The sequence below is a fragment of the Lepisosteus oculatus genome, chromosome 2, assembly GCF_040954835.1.
Source record: "Lepisosteus oculatus isolate fLepOcu1 chromosome 2, fLepOcu1.hap2, whole genome shotgun sequence".
NCBI lineage: Eukaryota > Metazoa > Chordata > Actinopteri > Semionotiformes > Lepisosteidae > Lepisosteus > Lepisosteus oculatus.
The window spans coordinates 34,018,672-34,031,207 of NC_090697.1; the positions used below are offsets into that span (position 1 = coordinate 34,018,672).

The following is a 12,536-nucleotide window of genomic DNA, read 5'->3' on the forward strand; positions in this document are numbered from 1 at the left end:
TTTTCTTGCAAAGTCACCATGTTGATTTGATTCAGAAGTGTTACCTTGACAACCTGTGAGGTTAGCTTGGGTGACGTCTACAATACCATTTGCCTCGACAGAGTCTCTGGCCTTTACAGTGCTCTTACCCTGCTTAGGCCTTGCATTGGATTTGGTCTCACTGTACTGCTACAAGAGTCATCAGCTCTACTTATAATCCAGGTGGACGCTGCACTTTTGTGGTGGTGGAGAGGAGTCCCTACTGTATTACCTGTTAAGCGCTTTGAGTGTCCAGAAAAAGCTCTATATAAATGTAAGCCAATTCATAGATGGAGGGTAATAATTAGTGTTAGTATTCATAGATGGGAATTATTAGTAGGAGTAACATCCCTACTCTTTTCAAGAATACTACAGAAAGTCAGGACCTCAGTGTCCCCGTTACTATACTGGGGAATTAAGACCCACATAGGCCGCAGGGTGAGTGCCCCCTGTTGGCCCCACTAACACCTCTTCCAGCAGCAACCTTAGTTTTTCCCAGGGGGTCTCCAATCCAGGTACTGACCAGACTCACACCTGCTGAGCTTCATTGGGCTGCCAGTTGTGAGTTGCAGGGTGATATGGCTGCTGGCTATAATATTCATCATATTTTTACTTATTCCCAAACATTTGCTCATTATTGTTGTCAAATATATTATTAAATATTAAAGCTGACCAAAATTACATTATTCAGTCCTTGTGTTTTTAGTGTTTCATAGCTCTGTTTGTAAATCTTACTGTATTTTGTGTTGTGCCAGGTTACCATGCAGTGACACTGGTCAAGAGGAAAGAATGCCATCTACTGGTCTCACCACACCTCTTGCAGCAACAACCTGGCTTTTCCTAGAGGTCACTTGGCCCAATACTAAGCCCAGCCTTGCTGAACTTCTGCCAAGATGAGGGTACAGGATGGAAATACTGCTTTACTCACTGATATCTCAGGTTTACATAAAACCAGACTTAGACTTCCTGAGAATTACAGTTTTGTTTTAGTTTTAGTTGTAGGTCTGCTTTTATGTGAAATTTAGGTAGAAGCAGAGACGAGGGTTCTCGTCTCTGGGTTCAGACTGTCTGGCTGATAGGTCAAACAATGGAACAGGGGAAGGGTTGGTAAAGGTTTAGAGCTCAGTTAAGAGTCTGATAAGCTGTACAGTGGGTATTGGTCCATTGCCTTAGCTCAACCTTCATTCTGACCTTCTGAACATTAACACCAAAGACACCTTAACCTCAACACTTTCATAATGCTAGTTTATCACTTTCAGTTCAAAACCTAAACCTTGAACATCTGATCAACCCCTGTCCTTAAGTCACTATTTGTCTTATTATTTCAGCAATGCCTTCATCTAAGGCAGCTTACCAACAAGACAAATTGTCAAGCAATAAAAAAACACAGCACAAATTAAATAAAGGGCATATGAACAGAAATCATTCAAAAACAAAACAAGGTACAGAAATTATGCCAATGCCATATTTGAAGAAAAAGCAACAACACAAGTTACAAAAGTCACATCCATACAGGATCTAAAAAAATAGTTTGAATAGCTGAGTCTTCGGGAGGCTTCTTAAGGTAGTCTACAGACAGGCCTGTTTGGTTTCTATAGCTAAATGATCCAAGGTTCGCATCTAGTTGTAACTTGAAAGAAGTTAAAGTATCTGTATTTCACAACATTACTGGACAACGTGTTCCATACTCCCACAACCCTTTGTGTACAGAAGTGCCTGTTGATCTTGGTTTTAAATGAATACACTTCACCATCCATTAGTTTTCTCCTGTCCTCTGGTACGTTTCAGTGTTCATTCTGACTAAATGCACTGGGCTGACTTTGCCAGTGCCTGTTAGGATTCGGAGTGCTTGTACCAGGTCCCCTCATTTTCTTTTCTTCTCAAAGCAAAAATATTTCAGTTCCTTCAGTCTGTCAGTGTGTAACAGCGCTTCCCTTCATTGGTCCTGAAGGAACACTCTCTTCTCTTTTTTGCCCCCGCCCAATTATTTATCACAGGGAATTGATTTAATTTTTTTTGGCTGCATTTGTAAATTTGCTCTCTTGGGTCAAAAGGGATTTGTAACTGACATGTACCCTGGGCCCCTATCTGAGTTTCAGAACATCCCTCATTCAGGTGTGCTCAAACACTAACTAACAGCATTACCTCTGAATTCAGCCCATAAACAATCCTGACAGAAACTCTGCTAAATATAAACTCACAATGAAGTTATAATCTAAATTCAACCCAGCCTAATTCAATACGCATTTCCAATTCTCACTGTTCTCAGTGTAACATGAAATGGTAGCATTACCTCCCCATCTTTGTTAGACCAAACCTTTAATTTATTGTCAGGGCTGGATAAGGCTCTATATTAGAATCAAGGCTGGTTATTGTCAGAATAATCTATTTATAATAACACTACGCAAATAACATTTCAGATATTGAATAAACTCAAGAATTAGTCACACAATAATACTATTATTTCTATTAGTGAATATTTTACAAGTAAATGTTTTAGATTTTGGCAAATACAATTATCTTGGTAACCATCATGTACAATACAGAAAAAGTATTAGAATATGTTTCCATTTTCCCCTTTGTTTTCCACCCAGGCAAGCAGAGCATGAGTATTTAGGTTTTCATATTCCTGTGATGATGCTCCAGACACATCAGCCAGGTACTAACATTAATTTGTTGGCTGCTAAGTGACTTAAATCTGCACCCACTTATACAGCTCAGGGATACAACAGCCGTGTCTCAGCTGGGATTAAAACCCACAAGTCCAGAAACCTAACAACTGCACAGCTCACTTTAAAAAGCAGAACCCTTTCTGCTGGAACAACAAAACCTTGACATGCTAAAATGCGTGGCTATTACTTGTGGAGAATACGTAAAGCAACAGTTTGGACAATTCATCAGCAAAAGCACAGAAAAATCACCTGTTCAGGCTGTCCTTTGTATTACAGTTCTGGTTTGAAAACTGCCCCTTTTAACAGGCAACAGCTGTGTGCATAAACCTCAGCTATTCCAGTAGATGGCAGTAGTTTGTTTCTGAACCAGCCCAAACTTCTCGATATCTTCAACCAGCCTGATGTTGGAATAATCTACCACAACCATATTGAAAATAAATATTTAACTACTAATCATGAAAACCTGTTAGTTGAACAACAGACTCATTTAATAGATACTATAAAGTTAAGGAAATCCCGCAAATGTAAACCTTTGACACAGTTTTAATGGCTCACCATCTGATATCTCCGGATCAAAACAAAAGATGTTTAAGATCTATCTGTATAAAGGATTTTATATGTAAAAGGAAAATTAGACAAAAAATTAACTTTTAGGTTCAATTTGATTTGAAGTACTGACACTATTTATCAAATGGAAAAATGCTCACAAACACAGAAGTTATGATTTCAAAGATAATTTACTTGGGTGTTCACCAGTCAGTGACAAGTCTTACAGATTTAAGGCAGTTTTTCATTTGTGACAAACGAACAATTCTTATAAATTCCATGTTTAAATACCACACCTTTCCCTCATCTAAAATGTCATCAAGGAATATCTGTACCTGATGTCTGAACAATTTCATTATTAGAATATTCAGAATATTTTTAGAACATAAAACATTATTCACTGTACATCTGGAAGATACATTTTGGACACTGGTAATTGTAACTTTAAGGTAGGACAATATTAAGTTTTCAATATGATAATAAATAAATTGCACTGCTTCCTTCCTTGGCTGTATTTAAAAACATATGTGCTTTCCCAGTGCATGCTGGGAGCTGATCAGCTAAGAGCCCTCACAGGGATACTCGTTTGCTCCTGTCACCTTCAATCCAGTACTGCTCTGTCTGCATCTCAGTCAGACGGGACACCGTTCTCTGGAATGCAAAGATCTCCTCCTCACCGCTGAAAATAGACAGTTCATGTGCCGAATCCTAGATAACACAAAAAAGGATCCTTTTAAGACAGTGACGATCATCATCAAATCTGTTGTTTAAAAAGTGTGGAGATGGCTCTTAACATTCAGAAGTTGAAATACTTGAAATTGTTCAGGATTTAGGCAAGAAAGAACTAAATGGGTAAGAGGATCAGTAACTTATGAAGAGTATAGCTGGTTCTATTCATATGTAAAAATGTTATTGGGTATTTAGGGAATATGTATTTCTTATTTCAAGAGCTAAGCAGGAATTTGAAGTGCTGACAGGTAAGTATAGTGGGAAATCCTTGTTTGAAGCCACAGTACTGTAGGTCTTCTCCAGGGCACCCCTCCAGTAACCGCTGGGTACCTGAGAGCACTGGTTACAAGGAGGTGCTAACACCAGCAGTGGAAAGGAAAACAAAACCTAAGTAAGAAACATTTTTTTCATGAGGAAATAACCTCGAAGGGAAAAAACACTGTCTCCCATCCTATTTTTGTTCCAATATTTTCACACGTCTTGGAGAAAGAAATAACAAACAAGAAACTGAGATGCTACCACCCCAGACAAGGGCTTTTTCCTCCTCCTCGGAAAACGTGTGGCAACCATGGGCTCTGCCACTTCCTGTTCTCCCTGAGCCTCGCTCCTCTGCACCCAGCAGCTCTCCAGCCTACTGGGTTATTCTCCACTGGTGCCGAGACACAGACAAAGAGAGATACAGGACACTGTCCTGCCGCTGACATCTCTAAATAACTGCAGCTGTTGGCAAACTAACCGGGACTACTGAAGTCAGATCTATAAGGACAAAGGAATCTAAATATTTCTGTTTAATTCAAATCTAGTTTCATTTCATTTGCCCTTCATGTTCAAGAATGTAAGGTATATGGTACAGTTTGTCTATTTTATGGTATATTCACCGTCTGACTTACGTTTTGTGTAGCCTCGAAACACAAAACCGAAAAAGAAAGAGGTCATACTAGCTTGGGGATTGTAGCTGTTGTGATCATGTTGCTGGAAGAGTTTAGTACAGGCCTCAAATCACAGACTGACTCTGGGAGGATCATCTTAGAGGGACAGGACATTCACTTACAAGGACAGTCTAAAATCTATCCTGAATACTAATCATTGTCCTGTTCTCTGGTCTTTATTCTTGTCTGTGTAAGCTGAGTGCCTGATTTTATAGATACTGTTTGATACCTTTTATCAACATCGAGCGCACTATCAAAGTATCTATCAAAACTAAGGGGTACAAACAGCCATGAACTTGCTATGTGTACATTTCAATATAACAAATACTGCACACCTATATACCCATACCTATAATTATTCATTCATGTGCAGATGTTTTTTAAAATTGACTTCACCCTTGCATGTCATCGATCATGTCTAGTTTGCTTTTAAAGTGAACATTAGTTAATTAAGAGATGTGTCACACTAATTACCTGCGATGTGAAAAGCTTTTCGGTTTAGATAATATTACAGTAATTATTATAAGCCTGGAATGTAAAGGAGGAAGAGTTAAAGTGAATGGCCATACACTCATACAGGTATAAAACAGAATGGCAAAATGGAATCATCAGTACAGAGTACTTCAATAGCCATGCAAACGTACATGGAAGCACAGTAACTGAATAAATGTATCTGGAGGTGAAGAAGTAAATAGATATATGTATTGAAAGAAGAATGCAGCTGTCAGGAGTTTTTACATTTTTCTAACTAAGTCATTGCATACGCCTCCGAAACAAGTGCTGTATTCGCCCCGATATATAGGATGGAACTGTGCAAAGAATATCTTTATGTTGAACTGTTGTTATACTTGCATACAGTAGGCATCAGCTGGCACGTTCAAAGCAAATTGTTCTTTTCAGGTTGTCAATGTTTCTTCGCCATCCTCTTTAAAGCATGACAAAAGTCACAAAGAGAAAAGGAAAGGCTTCAGACTCACAGATAGGCAAGCACTTCTGATGGCCAGAGAAAAGGGCAGTGAGAGGAAAATTGCTCACATGGCTGTTGGGGAAGGACATTTCAAGTGTGCAGACAAGACCCCAAAATCTCTTTGGGAGTGCTGAGATAATTCATGATAAACAAACATTTGAGATAAATAGCAGTACTTCCCTTTAAACTCCCCTTGATCTGGTTCTCTTCCTTAGTGTTTCCATATCTCGAGTGATTTATGTGTATATGCTTGAACATGTATTTTCACCAGCTGTTGAATAATATGTGTCAATAATTCTTTTTTCAGGTTTATGGAGATATAATCAGTGTATAATAATATTAACTACAATATCGTAAAAACCTTTTATAATGATAAAATAACAGTTAAAAAATGTGCAAAACTGGATGTTGTGAAGATGAAAGAAATGCTAATTGACTTTCAAAGTGAGGTATGGCATTATAAAATAAACGTTGAAAACACTGAATGCATTCATGCTGGTAATTTGTTACTAAATGTAAGGAAAAAATGCTGAATGCATAAAATACTTCCAGAAGTACAAATAAAGCTTACAGTCCAAAATGTAGGCCAAGTTACAAGATAGGAAACTACCACTAATTTATCTTATTTTGCTTGTTTGGCTGTGAGGTGTTTTTGATCCAAGAATCTCTGTGGTAAACAGTTAAAATGACAATTCCTCATGACTTAAGACATTCAGTTCCTGTAAACTGTGTGAGATACCCTTCAGATAGAATATTATTCTACGTGCTCTCTTCAGTGTAGCTATTTGTGCATCGTCGATGTAAACTGCTGACCAAGAACTGTAGATAGAATTCTGGGTAAGACTATCCAGATATGTCTCATATACTTTTTTTACTCTGCATCTTAAAATTTCCTTATTGCTTCCCCAGATTATCTGTATGAAAACAAAGAAGTAAACAGAGTCACCTACTGTAAGTCCTTTCTATACAGTATGTAGCACATTCACATTCAGCACCACCCATATATTTACTTTATAGATTCATGCTACCCTTGTGTAATACCGTGCCCTTATTACCATTAAAATTCATAGAACATGAGCCCATGTACAAATTAAGAAAATAAAATGTATTTACTGTAGCTATTTTTTATTTTGGAATCAGCAGTTAACCACTGTAAGTTAACCACCCAAGTGGGGTGTCCCTGCTCCCATCCAAATCACCAGCTGATTCTTTACTGTACTGACATTCACTTCTTGGCCTGGAAGATCACGGTTTCTTCTCCTTTTCATTCCACCCTGATGTCTTAATGACTCTGAATCAGTTGTTCACTTCACGCGATTTATTACCACTGCTTCCATGTCTTTTGACATTGGATGAAAGGATGATCAAAAATGTGATGGACTGCCGCCCACCAGGAGCAGCAGATAGGATCAGTGGCTCCTTTACCCACTCAGCCAGACTGAGGAAGGGCAAGTAGGTTTCAATGTACTCACCCCTCTAAACCATTGATCTATTTATTTTTACACACCGCAAGGTCTGCAGCACCTGACAGGAAAGGAGCGCCCTGTGCCTCACTGACGTCACTAGAAGTCCACAGGCCTAGGTAAGTCACAAGTGGGCTGTTGTGCAGGGTGCCGAAAAACACTAGCCAACTCTGGCAGAATCGTGCTAATTATGTGCTCTGCCACTTGGGGAATCAGGGTTGCAGTCAGCAAGACCAAGGCTTGAACTTGTGATATCTGGAGTATTGATCTATTTTCCAACAGAACATCTCATGCACAGAATTTGTCATTGTTCATCTCACAGGAAAAAGGACTATTACCTTAGGATCCTACAATTCAATTATCAATTTGATTATTAATGCTTCTAGCTGCAAACTAGAAATGCATGAACCATTGGGTACAACAGAGCCTGAAACGAAACACTAAAGGATATTTCCTATGCAGCCCTAGACATAATGGCAGCAAATGTTCTCTGCATGACTTGGGGCATTAAGTGGACATGGGTCCCTTTTGTTTGTGGTTAAAATGTGCTGATGAACATTGGTGATCAGTAAACTGAAGAAGAGTCCCTGTTTACCCTGCTGAGCCCAAGGTCATCCATGAGTATCCTGTGGGCCTCGTCATCACTGCCTTGGTGGTCATGAAGAAAAATGCTCTCCAGCGGCGCGTTGGCTAGACACACAACCCGCACCTGGAAAAGGCAAGGACACCGCTGAGCTTCGCAACTGCTTCTGATTCCAGTGGGATTTACATGATGCTGAAGTCACTACATTTCCCTCTCTCCTTTCCACCAGTTCTTCATGAAGCTGAGCTTCAGGACCCGGGACACACATGACTCCAAATTGTTGCAATAGGGTTTAAAGGCAACACCACAGAAACCAGGGTAAGAAGTGAGTTTCTAGAAAAGACTACATGGAATAAGAGCAAACAGAATACATATCTGACAGAAAGAAAGGTCGATACCGAGAAACAATACAAACCTTTTTAAATGCAAAGCCAGGAGAGAGGATTACTAATGTATTGCTGAAGTCCTTGTACGACTGACAAACCCAACACGTAAAACATATTGTAACAGAGAAACATTGTACAAAGAAATACAGAAAACCAATGTTTGTTAGTTTTCTGTAAAAAATTGATACAAGTAACTAATAATTTAGCTTTAAACTATAAGCAGCAACTTAAACCATTTCATTGTAGGAATATTTATTGAGGAGGCATAAAGACACTTTATGAACCTGCTTAGCTGAGGGTCAACCACTTGGCTGAAGGAGTAGGAAGTTAGGACCCCCAAGCAAAGTAAGGAGTTAACCAGGGATGCAGAAGAGAGAGAATTTGACCATATTATTTATCATTTTTCTAGGAATTGACATCATGAAGAATGAGGAGTCAGAGTAGCAGAGCTGAAGGACATGTTGGCTGCTGTCACACCTTTCCAACTGTTGTTATAGACTCCATTAAGAAGAAAAGACATTATGGTGAAATAAAGCCCTTTACTTTGTGCTCGTAGAAGGCATCGATGAGGGTGATGAAGCGCCTGGCTTGTGTCTTCTTGGCCAGAGTCAAGAGGGGTATGTTTCGGATAAACACTGTGTCAAAGTGCCTGCACATCTCCAAATAGTCACTGGCACCCAGAGGCTGCAATGCAAAGGTTTATAGTTTTAACAAAAAGGTCCAGAAAAATATACGAAACCACTTCATAATGAAATGTCTACAAATAAAACCAAGTGAATCTTTGAAAACAGAGTAAGTTGTGAATAGACCAAGGAGATTTTATTTTTGAACCTTGTGAGGGTCAGTATTTTGTCTCTCAGTTCTTAGCCCTGTAAAAAGCTTAAGGTTTAATAGCACAAAAGGACTGAAAGCTTCTTTATCTTTGATCAATTCTGATCCTGAGTCTCAAAATTGCTGAGTGAAGGCAGCTATTCAAAAAAACCTCACCACCACACACAACTCTTCTCTGAAACTAAACATACCTCAGCTACTTTCTGCTACCTACAACCATTACTATACATTACTGGTGCTAAATAACGTATGTGTCCCATAAAGGAAAACAATGAGATGAATATATTTTTGCTAAACTCATGCCTGTTATTCTACCAATTTGTTCTAATCCAATAGAAAAGTGAGTATACTGAGTAATGGGCGGTGTGGTGGATCTGTGGCTAAGGATCTGCACCTGTGGCTGGAAGATTGCTGGTTCGTATCCCGAGACTGGCAGAGGAATCCTACTCCGTTGGGCCCCTGAGCAAAGCCCTTAACCCCAAGTGCTCCAGGGGCACCATATAAATGGCTGACCCTGCACTCTGACCCCAAGCTTCTCTCACTGTCTGTGTGTCTCATGGAGAGCAAGTTGGGGTATGCTGGGAAAAAAAATCTAATACAAGAAATTGTATATGGCCAATAAAGTTATCTTATCTTATCTTAAGTAGCCTGTGTGTTTTTTACTCTTTTATTATCTGATAAAATAGTTAGGCGGTCTAACTAATATGCACATTATGTCTGGAATGGCAAAATCTAGACAGTTCATAGAGCACAATGCATAGAGCAGCACTCTATCCATTTACCCTCTCTTATCAGTGAAAGGCGCATGAAGGAATTACACCCTAAACAGGACACTAGAGCATCTCAGGGCACACAAACAAGCACAATGGGACGATTCGGACACTGACTGACTTAGGCAGCTTGTCTGGAACAAGGAAAGTTTTATGAGCACAGAAAAAGATATCCATAAAACCTGAATCATGTAATAACACATTAAATGTTGTACTGTATGGAAAAAACATGTTCCTAAATGCAGTAATGAAAGTATCTTTGGTCCAGCAAAAATGTTATTACTTTGGAAATTCCTCTACAAAGTTGCTCTTTCTCAACAAAATTATTTTAAAACATTAAATTATTTCAATATCTGAAATGGGCAATTATGCTTTTTGTTGTGTACAGTACATTATTTCAGTAAAGCCTGAGAACATTTAGGAATTTTTGGAAGTGATCCTGAATGTCATTGGGTTTTCAAGGAAGCCGAACACACAAGCAAAACACTCATTATCACATCATCTTTGGTATGGACAGGGAATTGTCTGAAGAGCTCTTGTAAATGATTATCAATTTCAACTGTTTTGTGGACAACAAAGTGACAACAGTTATGCCTACCAACAAAAAGTTCAATGCATAAGTTTGGCACTCCAAGAAACAGTTAAATGGCAATTAACTGCTGGACAGTTAATTGGGAAATTGAGAATAATGGAATAAAACTGTGGAACTCACTTCATTCTCTTACCAATTGGTAACAACACAAAGAAAATCTGGTTAAAATTACTCTAGTAAACTGTCAGTTGTTGTGCTTTTGAGGAAATAAATCTCCAAAGTCTTATACATACCAATGGGTGGAACATGAAGTTGGGCTGCAACCTGTCAATAGGTGTTGCTTTCAACGTTAGTCCCTTTTTACAACCACTAAGGGGTCGCAGCAATCCTACAATCCTGTACTCCACAATTAAGAAAAATATTAAACCTGCTAATAAGTTTGCAGTTCCTGCCTCTACTGAAAAATGCAACACATCCAAATGATTCTTTCACAACCTATTATTTACTATCAATAACCAGTTGTTGACACCACCTTGTGCTATCATGACAAGCCCACCCTCTCCAGCTTTCACACTTATGGGTTTTACTGCAGTTGATACCTACCTACGTGACTGATTTGGAAGCTAATGAGACCAACTGGACCACCTGTGCTACCTGTACTTGGCTTCTTTGCTCTTTGTCCATATGTTACTAACCTCATCATTGAGTCCTTGAAATCTGGACCTCTGTACAGTAGGCTTAAACTCTGCTGTTACCACACCTGAGTAGAAACAAAAAATACCATACACCCCCACATACTTTACAATTTACAATATTGTCCTGTTTCTAACATGCCCTTCTTTGAAAAAAGTCTTGAGTGGACAGAAGAAGCAAAATTACAATTTAATTTAGCATTTAATGAGGCATCTGAAATGTTTCAGTGAGGTTTCAACCCTTGTAGAGGTAGTTAATTGTGCTGATGGCTTCTGACTCTGGGTTGCTTAAGATTCTTCTGCTTCTGGATTTAAAGGAGAACTCTAGTCCAGATTTTTTCAGACTGGTTATTAAATCTCAGTAACAAAATAAATTAACTGATGCTATTGGAATATTTTACAAACTCTGAATTAAAGAGAAACTGCGGTCCCAATTTCTCAGACAAGTTATTAAATATTGGTAACAACATAAATTAATTGATGGTATCCCAGAATTTTACAAAATCATGAACTTTGTAAAAGTACTGTGTGGTTGCCATGTTGTCTCACCATGGGGAAGAGCAAGGGCTTGTGAGAATTATATACATAAAACTAGCTCGTTCTGCTCACTAGTCACTGTAATGACTAATGTAATGTGATGTACAAGCAAATAAGTGCTGCAGACATTTCACTGAAAACATGTTTTAATATGATCTGCAGGCAGAGTTAACAAGTAAGCATTATTTGTTGGCAAAACCATCTCAAAGTCGGTATGTTGAATTCAATTCAATTGCACTCATTCAAATCGGCAGTCTAGTTAAAGTATCTAAAAAATGTATATATAAATTAATATAGTAGCAAAATTTGCTTTGGTCTAAAGCATGTGCTTTATTGAAACTGACAATATTTGAAATACAATCTTTTTCTATTTGGGATTGTGTATTGCAATTTTCTCTGCTTTGAAGTTTACATGATTATGAAGCCTGACAATTCGTAATATGAAATATATTTTCATTTCAGACACTGAAACAAAACGTGCCCAATCCAGGTGCCAATCCTACCATTTTGTCCATAAAAAGCAACCAATGAAAAAAGAACACAGTGAAAGAGTGATATCAGTGCTTCATACTGTATAAAAATAGAAGAAAATCTACAGTATCTTCACAATTTAAGTAACCTTTTTTATCATAATTATGATTAAGACAAGACCCAAATTAAGATCTGTTGAATGATATTCTGATAATTTGTTTTATGACTAAGAGCAATATTTCTATTGGATTAAAGGAGATGTATTCACAAGTGTGCTTGTTTACAATGAAATAGGACTGCTTCATGACACCGGAAGTTTTCTTGCCTCGTTCTGAATCACAGACAATTACGGCAATATAGCACTGTGCATACATGGAAATGTTGTCTGTTTTGTGATGTAAATTGGGGGT

At 38.4% G+C, this 12,536-nt stretch overlaps 1 protein-coding gene across 1 annotated transcript in view; it reads right to left on the reverse strand.

The window, feature by feature from the left end:
* Positions 1 to 3,408: 3,408 nt before the first annotated feature.
* afg1lb (AFG1 like ATPase b) overlaps positions 3,409 to 12,536 on the reverse strand; it is a 48,598-nt gene continuing 39,470 nt past the window's right edge. Inside the window, exons 11-13 of the mRNA XM_015351138.2 lie at positions 8,837 to 8,977; positions 7,920 to 8,033; positions 3,409 to 3,944 (exon numbers count right to left, since the gene is read on the reverse strand). Coding sequence (XP_015206624.2) covers positions 3,807 to 3,944; positions 7,920 to 8,033; positions 8,837 to 8,977 — 393 coding nt within the window. The 3' untranslated portion in view covers positions 3,409 to 3,806. The remainder of the gene's footprint in view (positions 3,945 to 7,919; positions 8,034 to 8,836; positions 8,978 to 12,536) is intronic.